Source organism: Bufo bufo, chromosome 1 (assembly GCF_905171765.1).
Source record: "Bufo bufo chromosome 1, aBufBuf1.1, whole genome shotgun sequence".
Classification (NCBI taxonomy): domain Eukaryota; kingdom Metazoa; phylum Chordata; class Amphibia; order Anura; family Bufonidae; genus Bufo; species Bufo bufo.
In genome coordinates, this window is record NC_053389.1 from 8,772,549 (window position 1) to 8,790,222 (window position 17,674).

Sequence of the window (17,674 nt, forward strand, 5' to 3'; positions counted from 1 at the left end):
GTTTATGGGCAGAATTCTGCTGGTGCCGTATATATCTGGGGCGGTCTGCCGGTGCCGTATGTCTGGGGCGGTCTGTCATTGCCGTATGTCTGGGGCGGTCTGTCATTGCCGTATGTCTGGGGCGGTCTGTCATTGCTGTATATCTGGGGCGGTCTGCCGGTGCCGTATATCTGGGGCGGTCTGTCATTGCCGTTTATCTGGGGCTGTCTGCCGGTGCCGTATATATCTGGGGCGGTCTGTCAGTGCTGTATATCTGGGGCGGTCTGTCGTTGCCGTGTATATCTGGGGCGGTCTGCCGGTGCCCTATATCTGGGGCGGTCTGCCGGTGCCCTATATCTGGGGCGGTCTGCCGGTGCCCTATATCTGGGGCGGTCTGCCGGTGCCCTATATCTGGGGCGGTCTGCCGGTGCCCTATATCTGGGGCGGTCTGCCGGTGCCCTATATCTGGGGCGGTCTGCCGGTGCCCTATATCTGGGGCGGTCTGCCGGTGCCCTATATCTGGGGCGGTCTGCCGGTGCCGTATATCTGGGGCGGTCTGCCGGTGCCCTATATCTGGGGCGGTCTGCCGGTGCCCTATATCTGGGGCGGTCTGCCGGTGCCCTATATCTGGGGCGGTCTGCCGGTGCCCTATATCTGGGGCGGTCTGCCGGTGCCGTATATCTGGGGCGGTCTGCCGGTGCCCTATATCTGGGGCGGTCTGCCGGTGCCGTATATCTGGGGCGGTCTGCCGGTGCCGTATATCTGGGGCGGTCTGCCGGTGCCCTATATCTGGGGCGGTCTGCCGGTGCCCTATATCTGGGGCGGTCTGCCGGTGCCCTATATCTGGGGCGGTCTGCCGGTGCCGTATATCTGGGGCGGTCTGCCGGTGCCCTATATCTGGGGCGGTCTGCCGGTGCCCTATATCTGGGGCGGTCTGCCGGTGCCCTATATCTGGGGCGGTCTGCCGGTGCCCTATATCTGGGGCGGTCTGCCGGTGCCCTATATCTGGGGCGGTCTGCCGGTGCCGTATATCTGGGGCGGTCTGCCGGTGCCCTATATCTGGGGCGGTCTGCCGGTGCCGTATATCTGGGGCGGTCTGCCGGTGCCGTATATCTGGGGCGGTCTGCGGTGCCGTATATCTGGGGCGGTCTGCCGGTGCCGTATATCTGGGGCGGTCTGCCGGTGCCGTATATCTGGGGCGGTCTGCCGGTGCCCTATATCTGGGGCGGTCTGCCGGTGCCCTATATCTGGGGCGGTCTGCCGGTGCCCTATATCTGGGGCGGTCTGCCGGTGCCCTATATCTGGGGCGGTCTGCCGGTGCCCTATATCTGGGGCGGTCTGCCGGTGCCCTATATCTGGGGCGGTCTGCCGGTGCCCTATATCTGGGGCGGTCTGCCGGTGCCCTATATCTGGGGCGGTCTGCCGCTGCTGTTAAAGGCAGGTTTTACATGAAAAGAAGTTCCCCCCAGTAAACCTGGCACAAGTATGGCGCCCGTCTTAGTGATTTGCACAGTGGTGCCCCATGTGGCAGGTTACTGGGCGCCCGCTCCTGGCTATGGGTCGGTGGTTTCGGTGTGGTCGTGGGCGGCAGTCGCGTGCGCGGTTTTCATGGTGCACTTGGCGGTTGCTCTGGAGTGACGGGTTCACTTTCTGTCACTTTGCTCAGTAATATTTAAACTCCTACAGACGGTAATTTCCCGCCGCCGCGTGCGCCACTTTAAAAGCGTTTAGCGGCTGATACTGTCATCAGATTATGTGGGAACACCGCGCACCCCGCCATCTTCAGGGCTGCGAATTAATGCAAACATGGCGGGCGGCAGACGGCGGTGTAAAGAGAAGGAAACAAAGTGCCAGAAGTAAATGAGAGAGAGAAGAGCGCTGAGACGGGAAAACAGATGCAGCAGAGCCGAGGGTGTGCTTGGCACTGCACAATGAGTTATCTGAGATTTTACTTAGAACTGCAATCATATCCTGGCACTGTACCCACATAGTGCCCCTTCAGGGTGAAGGTGCAACCATCTGCACAGGGGCAGAATCAGGGCGGAGGTGAATAGCAGAGGGTTGCACATTGTCTATCAGACTTTCCAGACTCCTAGTGACTGGATGGTGCACATAACAAACCATTAATGACCAACTCAACTCTGCTACATCTGCATCCTGAGTGTGTTTCACAGTGGAAGGACACTGTATTGGCAAATGTAGCAGGGTTCAGTTGGTCAGATGGAGCAGAGCTGAGTTGGTTTGACCAAGCAGAATTGAGTTGAGCAGGTGAGGTGGGGCCGAGTTGGTCAGAGGGCGCAGGGATGAGTTGGTAAGATGGAGCAGAGCCGAGTTGGTTGGAAGAAGCAAAGATGAGTTGGTCTGATAGAGAAGACCTGAACTGGTCTGACGAAGCAGGGGGGGTTAGTCTGATCTAGCAGAGCTGATTTAATCAGATGGAGCAGAGCTGAGTTGGTCACATGGAGCAGAGCAGAGATAGTCCGGTCTAGCAGAGCTGATTTCCTCAGATGGAGCAGAGCTGAGTTGGTCACATGTAGCAGAGCAGAGATAGTCCGGTCTAGCAGAGCTGATTTCATCAGATGGAGCAGAGCTGAGTTGGTCACATGGAGCAGAGCGGAGATAGTCCGGTCTAGCAGAGCTGATTTCCTCAGATGGAGCAGAGCTGAGTTGGTCACATGGAGCAGAGCTGAGTTGGTCACATGGAGCAGAGCTGAGTTGGTCACATGGAGCAGAGCTGAGTTGGTCACATGGAGCAGAGCGGAGATAGTCCGGTCTAGCAGAGCTGATTTCATCAGATGGAGCAGAGCTGAGTTGGTCACATGTTGCAGAGCGGAGATAGTCCGGTCTAGCAGAGCTGATTTCCTCAGATGGAGCAGAGCTGAGTTGGTCACATGGAGCAGAGCGGAGATAGTCCGGTCTAGCAGAGCTGATTTCATCAGATGGAGCAGAGCTGAGTTGGTCACATGGAGCAGAGCGGAGATAGTCCGGTCTAGCAGAGCTGATTTCCTCAGATGGAGCAGAGCGGAGATAGTCCGGTCTAGCAGAGCTGATTTCCTCAGATGGAGCAGAGCTGAGTTGGTCACATGGAGCAGAGCGGAGATAGTCCGGTCTAGCAGAGCTGATTTCCTCAGATGGAGCAGAGCTGAGTTGTTAGATGTGGCAGTGGTGATTTGGTTAGATGTACCATATCTGTGTTGTCTAGATGTTGCAGTGAATGGGTCCGCAAATCGGAGCTGCGGTGCTTCCGTGGGGTTTCTGTCCGTGCCTCCGCACGTTTTATTTTTTTGCGGTGCGGACAGATCACGGGCCCATTCAAGTTGAATGGGTCTCGATCCGTCCCGGCCGCCGCCGTTGCCCCATTGGGTCTGCAATCGCACAACGCCCGTGTGCATGAGGCCTAAGATGTGTTCTCTGTGGATTTACATAGGACTGCAGACAAACCTATTCCAAAAAGTCCAATATCACATTCAGCTCTGCTGCGCGGCATAAACACTACTACAACCTCAATCAAAACCAACGGAGAATTTACCAGAGGAATGAGGTTATCATTAACCCTTTCCATATGGGGAGTATAGGGTTAACGCAGCAAAATATCAAAAATGACACAAAAAGAGGAAGAGTTTACCCAGATATCCGTGGAGCATGGCGAGTCCCAGATGGCGGCAGGACTGCATTACGTGTACGAGGCGAGTAAAATCCCACGCTCCACGGCAAGAAGCGAAACCATATGTTGCTGTATCGGCGGCGGGCGGCGGGATGTCGCTGAAAAGCTTTTATTTCTAGTTCTCATTTACCTCTAATTCTATTAATTAGAATCAGCGGGGGGCGCCGCACCTGACCGCCGACTCCACTAGGGCTCCCGCTACGCCAGGCCTCGTTAGAGCCTTAAAATACGAGAGGACGGCGGGTCAGAGCTACAGAACCACAGGCATAGGCCGCCTGCAAAACTACAACTCCCAGCATGCCAGGACAGCTGCCACAAATACAGCTCTGCTGAGGAAGAGCTCAGCAGGTCCTGGGGGGTTACCCACAATGCACCAGGTTCGGGCTGCGGATATGGCTGGTCCTGGGGGGGTTACCCACAATGCACCAGGTTCCCCGGGGCTGCGGATATGGCTGGTCCCTAGGGGGGTTACCCACAATGCACCAGGTTCCCCGGGGCTGCGGATATGGCTGGTCCTGGGGGGAGGTTACCCACAATGCACCAGGTTCCCCGGGGCTGCGGATATGGCTGGTCCTGGGGGGTTACCCACAATGCACCAGGTTCCCCGGGGCTGCGGATATGGCTGGTCCTGGGGGGTTACCCACAATGCACCAGGTTCGGGCTGCGGATATGGCTGGTCCTGGGGGGGGGGGGGGGTTACCCACAATGCACCAGGTTCCCCGGGGCTGCGGATATGGCTGGTCCTAGGGGGGGTTACCCACAATGCACCAGTTCCCCGGGGCTGCGGATATGGCTGGTCCTGGGGGGGGGGTTACCCACAATGCACCAGGTTCCCCGGGGCTGCGGATATGGCTGGTCCTGGGGGGAGGTTACCCACAATGCACCAGGTTCCCCGGGGCTGCGGATATGGCTGGTCCTGGGGGGGAGTTACCCACAATGCACCAGGTTCCCCGGGGCTGCGGATATGGCTGGTCCTGGGGGGAGGTTACCCACAATGCACCAGGTTCCCCGGGGCTGCGGATATGGCTGGTCCTGGGGGAGTTACCCACAATGCACCAGGTTCGGGCTGCGGATATGGCTGGTCCTGGGGGGGGGTTACCACAATGCACCAGGTTCCCCGGGGCTGCGGATATGGCTGGTCCTAGGGGGGGTTCACCCACAATGCACCAGGTTCCCCCGGGGCTGCGGATATGGCTGGTCCTGGGGGGGGGGTTACCCACAATGCACCAGGTTCCCCGGGGCTGCGGATATGGCTGGTCCTGTGGGAGGTTACCCACAATGCACCAGGTTCCCCGGGGCTGCGGATATGGCTGGTCCTGGGGGGAGGTTACCCACAATGCACCAGGTTCCCCGGGGCTGCGGATATGGCTGGTCCTGGGGGGAGTTACCCACAATGCACCAGGTTCGGGCTGCGGATATGGCTGGTCCTGGGGGGGGTTACCCACAATGCACCAGGTTCCCCGGGCTGCGGATATGGCTGGTCCTGGGGGGGTTACCCACAATGCACCAGGTTCCCCGGGGCTGCGGATATGGCTGGTCCTAGGGGGGGTTACCCACAATGCACCAGGTTCCCCGGGGCTGCGGATATGGCTGGTCCTGGGGGGGGGGTTACCCACAATGCACCAGGTTCCCCGGGGCTGCGGATATGGCTGGTTCTAGGGGGGGTTTACCCACAATGCACCAGGTTCGGGCTGCGGATATGGCTGGTCATTAATCTAAGGTCCCATTCACACGACCGTGATTCTAGAACATTCCTCGAAATAGAAATATCACACTAGTCAAGAGTTAACACCAGGGGGCGGAGTTATCCAAACTGCTGCTAAGGGAGAGCGCCCATAGCAACCAGAGTCCAACTTTTATTTTAAAATGAAAGTAGTGATCTGATAGGTGCTAAGGTGGAGTGGACCTGTTGCCCATGGCAACCAGCTGACTCTCCTCCATTTTAGGATGGTGCCAAGACGTCACCAGATGAGAACAGTGTCATGCCCCGCCACCTGAGGTCATGTGCCGGACATGAAATGGTCTAAGTGAAATACTGCCTTCGCCGCCCACTGCAACCAATCACAGCAAGAGCAGGATACAAAATGGAAGCTGCCCTGGGATATGTTGCTATGGGCAACAGCGGCCATTTTTCAGCGGCTTGTCGATTCACAGCCGACTCATCTGGGCAGGATTATGCAAATGAACTCAAAATTCGACCTCGCTGGGAGGGATTGTGGGCGTTGTGGTGCTTTCCTAGTGATACTCTTCCCACCTAACACTGAATCGCCGTCTCTCGTCCGTCTGTTATTGGTTTTAGATCTGTTCCAGGGAAAGCTGGGTGACATCCAATATGGCGGCCGTTGCGGCTGGGCAGTTCTCGGCACCCTTGGACGCAGACCCCATGTTTTTTGTACAGCTATTCACCAAGTCGCTATCAGTGGAGCTATAAAAAAAGATTGGTTGCAAAAGTCTACACACCCTTTAATATATATATAAACAGTATATAAATCCTAGCCCCCGACCGAACAGGACCCTTCATGGACGCCGCTCCTCGATTTAACCCCGAGCATACCGCACCCTGTGTGGCTGCCTGTAGAGAGCGTGACCTGGATGGCGCCGGTTGTAAGGGAGCGTCGTCGGGTTAATTAGTGTGAGGCAGATCTTGGCACCTGGCGCAGCGTTGTACCCGCGCTGTCACCCGTGTAACGTGCGAAACGCGGCGTCTCCTGCCAGCGCAGCCTCTGCTCTTTTTAGAAGCGTTTCGCTTTTCAGAAACGTCAGAGCAGCAGCTCGACTTGAATCATCCCTTCCTCCGTACAGCGGGGGCCGTAACTGGAGGCGCCCGGGGGGCTCACTACCGTGTGATGTATAAGATATTGCCCCCTGCGCAGTATATTACCGCCGTGTTACCCCCCCCCCCCCCCCGACCAGGCGCTTCACACCCCATACGTTATAGGAAAAGCTTCTCCCAATCCACGTGTAATAATGAAGGGCTGGTAGTCACAGCCCCGCCCTGCTTTTTAGAGATTTAAAGGGGTATTCCGGGGTATTAGTGCTGTACTCGGCTATCTCTGGAACTCCCATTGAAAGGAATGGAGCGGCCACCCGTCCGTTCGTTTCAGAGGCCAGCAGGGGTCCGGGGCCCCCATTTCCAAACAACCGGAATATCCCTTTAATCCATAGCAATGAGTATATTCCTCTAAATATCGGTCTTAAAGGGCATGTCCATCTATAGCGTGTGCCCCCAGAACACGTATAATCGCCCCATAAGGCAGTTGACAGGGGCCCCGGGTAACAGGCTGGACATGACGGCACACGAAGGCGGTTTATTGGCTGAACCGAATAGCTATGTGGGTGCAGAGGTAGCCGTGGCCCCCAGCCCTGATGTCTGAAGGTGCCCAAGGCCTTTGTGATAGACCATAGAGCTCTCTGCCGGTGCAGGTGCCACGACGTCAATGACTATAGGACCCAGAGGCCAGGAGAGGACGGCATAAGAGCGGTGGTGGAGGCTCGTGGACGTCGGCACGTTATGTCTGCCTTGGATTTTACGTCCCCCTTGGGCCCCGTTTACTTGTCTTCCTGTGGCCCCTCCTGAGCGCTGCACAGGTAGCCTGCGTGGCTCCGAGCGCGGTTCGGCATATGGCTTCTAGCTATAAACATGACAAGACGCTTTTATTGCTCTTTTTGTACTGCGGACATCATGTTTGATGAAGTGCCGGGCGGTGCGTACGTTACCCCGCAGACCGCACAACCGCTCGTCGGTATCACGCACTTGGCTGATGACTGTTTTATGGGCACCCGGGGGGCTTCTAATTCTCTCTAATTAGCCGATCCGGTTGCTGCATTATTAACCCCCTTTGCTGCCCGGTCGCGCCGCTGTCCACCGTGGCGGGCTTTCTCTGCACGATTTCGGAGGTATAGCGCTCTCCGGCTGCGGCCACCTTTTTTCTGTGCAGGGTCGAATCTCCCGGCTAACGATCCGTGTCAGCGGCAAGACCTCGGTTAACGAGCTCCTCCGCCTGACGCCGATCCTGCAGAAGAACCTCACAAATGTCAGGGAAACGCCTCGTTATATCGAGCGGGTCCTCTCTGACGCCTCATCATATCAGGAGCGGATCCCGCTCTACGTCTGTGGCCCTTGGGGACCATGTCTGTCGATGTCTGTGGATGTCACACTCGCCCAACACGTTTCCTGCCCCTGCGGCTCATCTCCAATCAGCTTCATTTCTTTGCTCAGGGTTTATGTAATCTCATGGCGGTTTTCGGTCATCTCGTGGCGGTTTTATGTTGTATTGTGGTGATTTTATGTCATTTTGTGGCGGTTTCATCGGAGACACGGTCCGGGAGTCTCTGCTGTTGTAAGAAGTCCGCTCTTCTTTCGCCACGTCTTGACCCTGTGCCTCGTTTTGTCTTGCAGCGTTCTCTCAGGAGGTCCAGGCCGAGAATGTGACGGTCAACGAAGGCGGGACGGCGGAGATCAGCTGCCGACTGCACCAGTACGATGGATCAATTGTGGTCATCCAGAACCCTTCCCGTCAGACCCTCTTCTTTAATGGCACACGTGGTAGGTACCTCTCTGGTGGCCCCCTGGTCCTCAAATTGGCCCTAACCTTGTTCTGTTGTCCTTTTTTAGCATTATAGAAGGGCTGTACAGAGCGCCACGCCTGGCCGCAGGTTGCCCGTGGTATTGCATCTCAGCCCTATTCACTTTGCTGCATTACCAGACACAACCTGTGGACAGGCGTGGCGCTATTTCTGGAAGAAAGCAGCCACGTTTCTCTAATCCTGCACTTTCTTCACCATTTTCATGATGTCTGCTTGCTGTCAGTGAGTAGGAACTTACTCGTTTACATCCAGAGGCTGAAAACTTCTACAGACCTAAGGCTAGGGCTACACGGAGACATTCGTCGCACGACTTCTTGTCGCAGAAAAGTCGCGCAACATTTTTTATAATGATGGTCAATGTAGTTGTACCCTTTTGTCGCGCAACACGGCCCTAGCCTAATACTTCTGACAGCTGAGGGTTTGTTACAATTGTATCATTAAACCGCAGCATGAATCTATTTCCTGTCCAGTTTGTTACAATGTGTCAGAGCAGCAGATTGGATCCCATCCACACAATCCTCTGAAATAAGGACCTGGACTCCAAACCTGATACACGTGACCCTGCTCTGACACACTGTAACAAACCGAACAGGAAGGAGATGTGTGCTGCGGTTTAGCTCATTATCCAGACTGGAGGTAATTGTAACAAACCCTCCGCTGTGAGAAGTAAGACATCTGTACTGGTTTTCAGTCTCTAGATATAAACAAGAGTGTGCCTACTCTCTGATAGCAAGCAGAGATTTTGCATCCGAGGAACTTTCAGATTGCAGAACCTTTCCTTCTCCGTACCATGGGGGGCACCACCAATGAGGCCGGGCGAGGCGAACACCTCAAGCAGCACCAGTTAATGAAGTTGTCCTTTAAGTGAAAAGTAGGATAATAGAGGAACTACAGGTCTCAGCAGAACACACTGAGGGTTGTAATCCAGGGGAGAGGATCAATGCTGCGGCCGCTGCTTCTTCTATTCAGATTCAGGGAGCCGCTCATTCCTGCGTCACTGCTCATTGGCTGGAAGTAACGCTCCCTGGGGGGGGGGGGGGGGTTAAACGCTGCCGCTTCCCATGATGACGCCCCCTCCCCCTCCCCTCCTGTGATTCAGGCGAATTCTAATCCACTTCTAATTTATCCAAACATCTGCAGTTTGCATTCAGTAGCTGTAACTTCAGCAGAAAAAAACACAGGACGGACGGGAGGAGAGGGCTCGGATTTGGAAAAATGCTTCCTCTAGATAATCGCTGCTACTTCTCCTCCCTGCAGAAATCACTGGGCACACAGATGTCTGTGACGCCCCGAGATGCTTTCTCTAAAGATTGCCAGCCACAGCTTGTTTATGTGCCGTCTATCTGACACTGCGAATAGAATGGCAGAATGACAGTAGAGACTGTCACAGAGTCCAAGCACTGCTGGCGAGAGAGTGTAGCAACGGGCTGAGTATTAGGCGAGACATAAATAGGGTCATTTGGGAAATGTTTTTCACTATAAGGTGTATACTGGGAGACTTTGGTAATTGCATCTGATTAGAAGTTTATTATAAGCACTGAGCTATTCCTTAAAATATTTCTGTACAGCGCCACCTGCTGTTTGTTCTTTTACCATATTGTATGTCCAACTCAATGAGGGGGTCGCATGCGTTCAGTTTAAAGCTTCAACTGTGCCAGCCGTATGTTCTGTTAGAACCTGTGGCAGTTCCACGGAAAGAGCTAGAAGCAGGAAGGACACCCCCCCCTTGAGATGTGCTAGGGAGAGCTGAAGCAGGAGGACACCACCCCCTGAGATGTGCTAGGGAGAGCTGAAGCAGGAAGGACACCACCCCCTGAGATGTGCTAGGGCGAGCGGAAGCAGGAAGGACACACCCCCTGAGATGTGCTAGGGAGAGCTGAAGCAGGAAGGACACACTCCCTGAGATGTGCTAGGGAGAGCTGAAGCAGAAAGGACACCCCCCCCCCCCCCCGAGATGTGCTAGGGAGGGCTGAAGCGGAAAGGACACACCCCCTGAGGTACCATTTTTTACATTAATCATGGGATAACCCCTTGAAGAAGCCAGGGCCCGAGGGAAAAATTAAAACATGCCCTCATTAGGCATTTTAGTTTTTCTTGAAATTTACACAAAATAACCTGACTTGTCTTCATGGCCTGCTAGTAAACAGGGTATAGCTTGGAGGGGTGGGCTGGCAGCCATGCTAGTGAACAGGGTATAGCTTGGAGGGGTGGGCTGGCAGCCATGCTAGTGAACAGGGTATAGCTCGGAGGGGTGGGCTGGCAGCCATGCTAGTGAACAGGATATAGCTTAGATGGGTGGGCTGGCAGCTGTGCTAGTGAACAGGGTACAGCTTGAAGGGGTGGGCTGGCAGCCATTCTCATGAACAGGGTATAGCTTGGAGGGGTGGGCTGGCAGCCATGCTAGTGAGTGTAAAGTTCCAACTTCACTATTTGTACTAATTCTTCCCTCTAGGGTGCAGGTGTATGTGAGTGCACCTAGCCTCTGGTAACCGATTGTTTGGCTACAAGGTGGAACAACCTGAGCATTGAAAAGAAAGGTCCGGGATTGGAACTTTTCACTCAGAGGGCACTTAACGTGATTAGCGCGATTAACATTCTTTGGACATTTTAACTGTGAAGCGATTTTTACTCACGTCGCTTGGTGTATCTGCAGCGCCGATAAGTACATCACTAAAATTGGAGACTGTTTTCTTTTTATTTAGCCATGCTAGTGAACTTGGTATAGCTTGGAGGGGTGGGCTGGCAGCCATGCTCGTGAACAGGGTACAACTTGGAGAGGTGGGCTGGCAGTTATGCTCGTGAACAGGGCATAGCTTGGAGGGGTGGGCTGGCAGTTATGCTCGTGAACAGGGTACAGCTTGGAGGGGTGTGCTGGCAGCCATGCTAGTGAACAGGGTATAGCTTGGAGGGGTGGGCTGGCAGCCATGCTTGTGAACACGGTAAAGCTTGGAGGGGTGGGCTGGCAGCCATGCTTGTGAACAGGGTATAGCTTGGAGGGGTGGGCTGGCAGCCATGCTTTTTGAACAGGGTATAGCTTGGAGGGGTGGGCTGGCAGCCATGCTTGTGAACAGGGTATAGCTTGGAGGGGTGGGCTGGCAGCCATGCTCGTGAACAGGGTATAACTCCGGTATAATAAGTCGTTCATCCCCTCAGATGCCAGGTCCGCCACGTACAAGAGCTTGAGATTATGTTCAGTCAAAGGATTTTGGGCGCAGGTTTCAGTGCGAATTTGGTGCTGAAGACCAGGCAGAATATGTGCTGACCCCGCTGCACCTGAGGATTTTTGCCCCGTGGTTTTCAAAACTGTGCCAAAAATATAGGGGTCCATTCTCCACTAAACCTAGAGCAGAATCCACAGCTCAGCGCAGAGTTTTTGGCGTGGGATGCACCTCGGTCTGACCCGACCCTGGTAGGATGGCGGTCAGCTTGGTGCAGCACTTTACTGAGGAATCTCATGTCCCAAAGTGCAACCGAAAGAAATGTGAAACAAATTGTGTAGAAAGTGTTAAAAAAATATAACATTGTATTTATTTGTTTAAAAAAAAACTTTTTCCCTTACTATGGAAATAAACATAATTGGCACCTGCGACCGTAGGGAGCTGTACTCGCAGACTATACCAGCCAGGGACCCCCATCGGGGCAGTGACATGTATATTATATCGCGTCCAGGACCAGAAAAATATGGCTGCTTTCTTCCGAAAACAGCGCCACCCCTGTCCACAGGTTGTGTGTGGTCCTGCACCTCAGTCCCATTCACTTCAGTGGAGCGGGCGCTGCCTATGGACGGCTGTGTCGCTGTGTGGCCCCCGGGTATTCTCCTGCGGTATTTAATGTCCGAGCATTTTACCTGTTTCCAGCTTTAAGAGACGAGCGGTTTCAGCTGGTGGAGTTCACTCCGAAACTGGTGAAGATCCATCTGTCCAATGCCAAGCTGGATGATGAAGGCGGTTACTTCTGCCAGCTGTATACAGAGGACACGCACCACCAGATCGCCACGCTCACCGTGCTCGGTACGTAAATATGCCCAGCTCCGCCCTTCACACGCTTCACCTATACTGATCTCGCATCTCCTCCGACTCTCCAGTCACATCCAGAGCTGCACTCAAAGTCCTCCTGAATACCAGCAGCAGGCTTCGTATTGCAGCTTTGGTTGTGCATGGAGTATACTGTAGCAAGACATTACAGCGAAGGACAAGGTGCCCGTGTCTGTAATAACAATAGCCGACCCATGATTTCTATGTTTTCATTCACTGACAGCAATCAGAGATTATGACGGCGTTGTATTAGAAAGTTGCAGGGCTTCTGCATGCTCTGATAACGTAGTGACTCTCACCCTGGGAGTTTGTGACTCCTCATTCTTAGCGGGTGACACTAAGGGTTAATTCTAAGGTTGGCGGTGGGTGGGGGGCACGTCAGGCGGTCATTAATGGGGTGTTCTTCTTGCAGTTCCTCCAGAGAACCCAGTGGTGGAGGTGAAGGAGCAGGCGGTGGAGGGAGGAACGGTGGAACTTATCTGCTCCGCGCCCAGGACAAAGCCAGAAGCTACGCTGAGGTGGTACCGGACCGCAAGGAGCTAAAAGGTGAGACCACAACCACCAAGAGCACTTAAAGGGGTACTCCGGTGAGAACCAGTCCTGAGATGAGTGGCCATTCTTACAGACATCTCCTGGCAGTAGGTGATAACTTCAGTTATACCAGTCACCCCCTGGTGCACGCTCGGCTCTGCTATGTAACCAGCGGAGCTGTGTCACGCCCCAGTATATGGGTGTAGGTGCTGCATAGATTCCATTATTTCTCATGTGGGATCCTGACTGGGGCTGGGGCTGAAAGGGATCTTCAGGGGGCAGCTGCTGAGCTGCTGTATCTAAGCCTGGCATGTATGATACAGTCTGCTGTGGTGTGTATCTAAGCCTAGCATGTATGATACAGTCTGCTGAGCTGTGTATCTAAGCCTTGCATGTTTGATACTGTCTGCTCAGCTGCTGAATCTAAGCCTAGCATGTATGATACAGTCTGCTGAGGCTGTGTATCTAAGCCTAGCATGTATGATACTGTCTACTGAGCTGTGTATCTAAGCCTAGCAATGTATGATACAGTCTGCTGAGCTGCTGTATCCAAGCCTAGCATGTATGATACTGTCTACTGAGCTGTGTATCTAAGCCTAGCATGTATGATACTGTCTGCTGAGCTGCTGTATCTAAGCTAGCATGTATGATACTGGTCTGCCTCAGCTGTGTATCTAAGCCTAGCATGTTATGTTACTGTCTGCTGAGCTGTGTATCTAAGCCTAGCATGTATGATACTGTCTGCTCAGCTGTGTATCTAAGCCTAGCATGTATGATACTGTCTGCTGAGCTGTGTATCTAAGCCTAGCATGTATGATACTGTCTACTGAGCTGTGTATCTAAGCCTAGCATGTATGATACTGTCTGGAGCTGCTGTATCTAAGCCTAGCATGTATGATACTGTCTGCTGAGCTGCTGTATCTAAGCCTAGCATGTGTGATACTGTGCTGCTGTATCTAAGCCTAGCATGTATGATACTGTCTGCTGAGCTGCTGTATCTAAGCCTAGCATGTATGATACTGTCTACTGAGCTGTGTATCTAAGCCTAGCATGTATGATACTGTCTGCTCAGCTGTGTATCTAAGCCTAGCATGTATGATACTGTCTGCTGAGCTGTGTATCTAAGCCTAGCATGTATGATACTGTCTGGAGCTGCTGTATCTAAGCCTAGCATGTATGATACTGTCTGGAGCTGCTGTATCTAAGCCTAGCATGTATGATACTGTCTGCTGAGCTGCTGTATCTAAGCCTAGCATGTGTGATACTGTGCTGCTGTATCTAAGCCTAGCATGTATGATACTGTCTGCTGAGCTGCTGTATCTAAGCCTAGCATGTATGATACTGTCTACTGAGCTGTGTATCTAAGCCTATAATGTACAATAATGTCTGCTGAGCCTATGTATCTTATCCAATCAGGAGCCAATGTATCTAAGCTTATGACGTGTGATACTGTTAGCTGAGCAGATGTATCTAAACCTGCAATAAGAGTGATGATATCGGATAAGGCTACTTTCACACTGGCGTTTTTCCGTTTGTGAGATCCGTTCAGGTCTCTCACACGCGGTCCAAAAAGGATCCGCTCAGAATGCGTCAGTTCGCCTCCGTTCCGTCTCCATTCCGCTCTGGAGTCGGCCTGCAGCGCTTTGGTGTCCGTTTAACGAAGCGGAGCCCAAAACTGATCCGTCCTGGCACGCAATGTAAGTCAATGGGGACGGATCCGTTTTCTCGGACACAATCTGGCACAATAGAAAACGGATCCGTCATCGTATAGAAGACATAATGCACCCAGGATCCGTTCAGGACGGATGCTTGCGGTTGTATTACTGTAACGGAAGCGTTTTTGCAAATCCATGGACGGATCCGCAAAAAACGCGACGTGTGAAAGTAGCCTAAGCTATGAGTCTAATATCATGTATAAGCCAATGTATCTAATCCATGTATGTGTGATGATATCTCCTGAGCTGATGTATCTATGCAATGCTTGTGCGATACTGTGTCAGCGAACCAATCTCCAAGGACTATGTACCGCTGTGTCGGTGTATCTAAGCCTAAATAAGCCACGTGTCGGCACATGAGACTGGAGTATGTACTTTGTGTTTTGCATCATCATTACAGCCCATGAGCCGCGTGACGTGTATTGTGTGTAGTCAATATTACCTTTAGCTTGGTGCGCGGCGTTCCCTGACAGCGGCCGAGTGATTGATTATAGTGCCATATACTCCATATACACACTTCTTCACTTCGTGCATGTGCTGTGTGCACATCGTGTGTTCTCTTGTGTGTAGAGCATGTTCTCTTGTGTGTAGAGCATGTGTTCTCTTGTGTGTAGAGCAATGTTCTCGTGTGTAGAGCATGTGTTCTCTTGTGTGTAGCGCGTGTGTTCTCTTGTGTGTAGCGCGCGTGTTCTCTTGTGTGTAGCGCGCCGTGTTCTCTTGTGTGTAGCGCGCGTGTTCTCTTGTGTGTAGCGCGCGTGTTCTCTTGTGTGTAGCGCGTCTGTGCTTTGTGTGTAGCGCGTGTGTTCTCTTGTGTGTAGCGCGTGTGTTCTCTTGTGTTGTAGCAGCGTGTGTTCTCTTGTGTGTAGCGAGTGTGTTCTCTTGTGTGTAGCGCGTGTGTTGCGCGTGTGTTCTCTTGTGTGTAGCGCGTGTGTTCTCTTGTGTGTAGTGCGGTGTGTTCTCTTGTGTGTAGCGCGTGTTCTCTTGTGTGTAGAGCATGTGTTCTCTTGTGTGTAGCGCGTGTGTTCTCTTGTGTGTAGCGCCGTGTTCTCTTGTGTGTAGGCGCGTGTGTTCTCTTGTGTGTAGTGCATGTGTTCTCTTGTGTGCAGTGCGTGTGTTTTCTTCTTTATAGAGCATGTGCTATGATGTCAGCCGAGAATGTGTTGCGTGTACATCTTTTTCATTTGCTGTCCATTGCCTCCCAGAGTCATGGGCTTGTGTTTAGTTGTATGTAACAAGGGTTGTGTTGTATGTGTTTAGTTGTGTGCAGAGCTTGTGTTGTGTTTAGAACATCTGTTGCATGGTGTAGAACATGTGTTTAGTTTGTTGTAAAGTGTCTTTCCGCCGTTGTGTTGAGTATGTGATTGTGTGCAGAACATGTGTTGTGTTGTGTGTATTTGTTTAGGTGTGTATAAAAGCATGTTTTTTGTGTAGAGTATGTGTTCAGTTGTGTGTAGGGCATGTGTAGAGTTATGTGGAGCATGTGTTTCAGTTTCTGTGCATTGTCCTCAGAGAGCCGGCATGTGTTTAGATGTGTGTAGAGGCATGGGTTTAGTTGTGTACAGAGCATGGGTTTAGTTGTGTGTAGAGCATGGGTTTAGTTTGTGTGTAGAGCATGGGTTTAGTTTGTGTGTAGAGCATGGGTTTAGTTGTGTGTAGAGCATGGGTTTAGTTGTGTGTAGAGCATGGGTTTAGTTTGTGTGTAGAGCATGGGTTTAGTTTGTGTGTAGAGCATGGGTTTAGTTTGTGTAGAGCATGGGTTTAGTTTGTGTGTAGAGCATGGGTTTAGTTTGTGTGTAGAGCAAGGGTTTAGTTGTGTGTAAAGCATGTGTTAGATGTGTGTAGAGCATGGGTTTAGTTTGTGTGTAGAGCATGGGTTTAGTTGTGTGTAAAGCATGTGTTTAGATGTGTGTAGAGCGTGGGTTTAGTTTGTGTGTAGAGCATGGGTTTAGTTTGTGTGTAGAGCATGGGTTTAGTTTGTGTGTAGAGCATGGGTTTAGTTTGTGTGTAGAGCATGGGTTTAGTTTGTGTGTAGAGCATGGGTTTAGTTTGTGTGTAGAGCATGGGTTAAGTTTGTGTGTAGAGCATGGGTTTAGTTTGTGTGTAGAGCATGGGTTTAGTTTGTGTGTAGAGCATGGGTTTAGTTTGTGTGTAGAGCATGGGTTTAGTTTGTGTGTAGAGCATGGGTTTTAATTGTGTGTAGGCATGGGTTTCGTTGTGTGTAGAGCATGGGTTTAGTTTGTGGTGTGAGAGCATGGGTTTAGTTTGTGTGTAGAGCATGGGTTTAGTTTGTGTGTAGAGCATGGTTTAGTTGTGTGAAAGCATGTAGTTAGATGTGTGTAGAGCATGGGTTTAGTTTGTGTGTAGAGCATGGGTTTTAGTTGTGTGTAAAGCATGTGTTTAGATGTGTGTAGAGCGTGGGTTTAGTTTGTGTGTAGAGCATGGGTTTAGTTTGTGTGTAGAGCATGGTTTAGTTTGTGTGTAGAGCATGGGTTTAGTTTGTGTGTAGAGCATGGGTTTAGTTTGTGTGTTAGAGCATGGGTTTAGTTTGTGTGTAGAGCATGGGTTTAGTTTGTGTGTAGAGCATGGGTTTAGTTTGTGTAGAGCATGGGTTTAGTTTGTGTGTAGAGCATGGGTTTAGTTGTGTGTAGAGCATGGGTTTAGTTTGTGTGTAGAGCATGGGTTTAGTTGTGTGTAGAGCATGGGTTTAGTTGTGTGTAGAGCATGGGGAAGTGTTCGCTGTATAGACAATACTCTGATTAGCAGAAGCATTTTCCCTCATCTCCGCCGGGACGTGGTTTATGAGTAGGTTTTTTACCCTCTAGGCGCCATAACGATGCGTGGAAGTTGTGCAGCGAGAACTACAAGTGCTTGGCCTCTGATAAGAATTGTATCCAGGACTGATTGTGGCTGCGGGGTGATTGAAACTGCAGAAAAACGCAGGCAGGAAAAAAGGGAGAATTACAGCAGATAAGTCGATGGCGGGGACGTGCGGAGAGCGGGTGAATGCGGCTATAAATAGGGAGATATATGGGGTGTCTGCGCGGACGCGATAGGAGAGCGAGATAATGAAGGGGAGATGCAGGAGGCAGATCAAGAGCTGAGCAAGGCTCTCCCAATCTCTAGATTACCAAACACATGGAAGTTCAGTGCTGAGCGGAGCCATC

The 17,674-nt window shown here is 52.2% G+C and overlaps 1 protein-coding gene across 1 annotated transcript in view; it reads left to right on the plus strand.

Annotated features, from left to right (window-relative positions):
- The window catches only part of CADM4 (cell adhesion molecule 4), a 246,887-nt gene that overhangs the window by 184,190 nt on the left and 45,023 nt on the right, over nucleotides 1-17,674 (plus strand). The window contains 4 exon segments of the mRNA XM_040420095.1: nucleotides 8,043-8,189; nucleotides 12,088-12,240; nucleotides 12,677-12,787; nucleotides 12,790-12,810. Coding sequence (XP_040276029.1) covers nucleotides 8,043-8,189; nucleotides 12,088-12,240; nucleotides 12,677-12,787; nucleotides 12,790-12,810 — 432 coding nt within the window.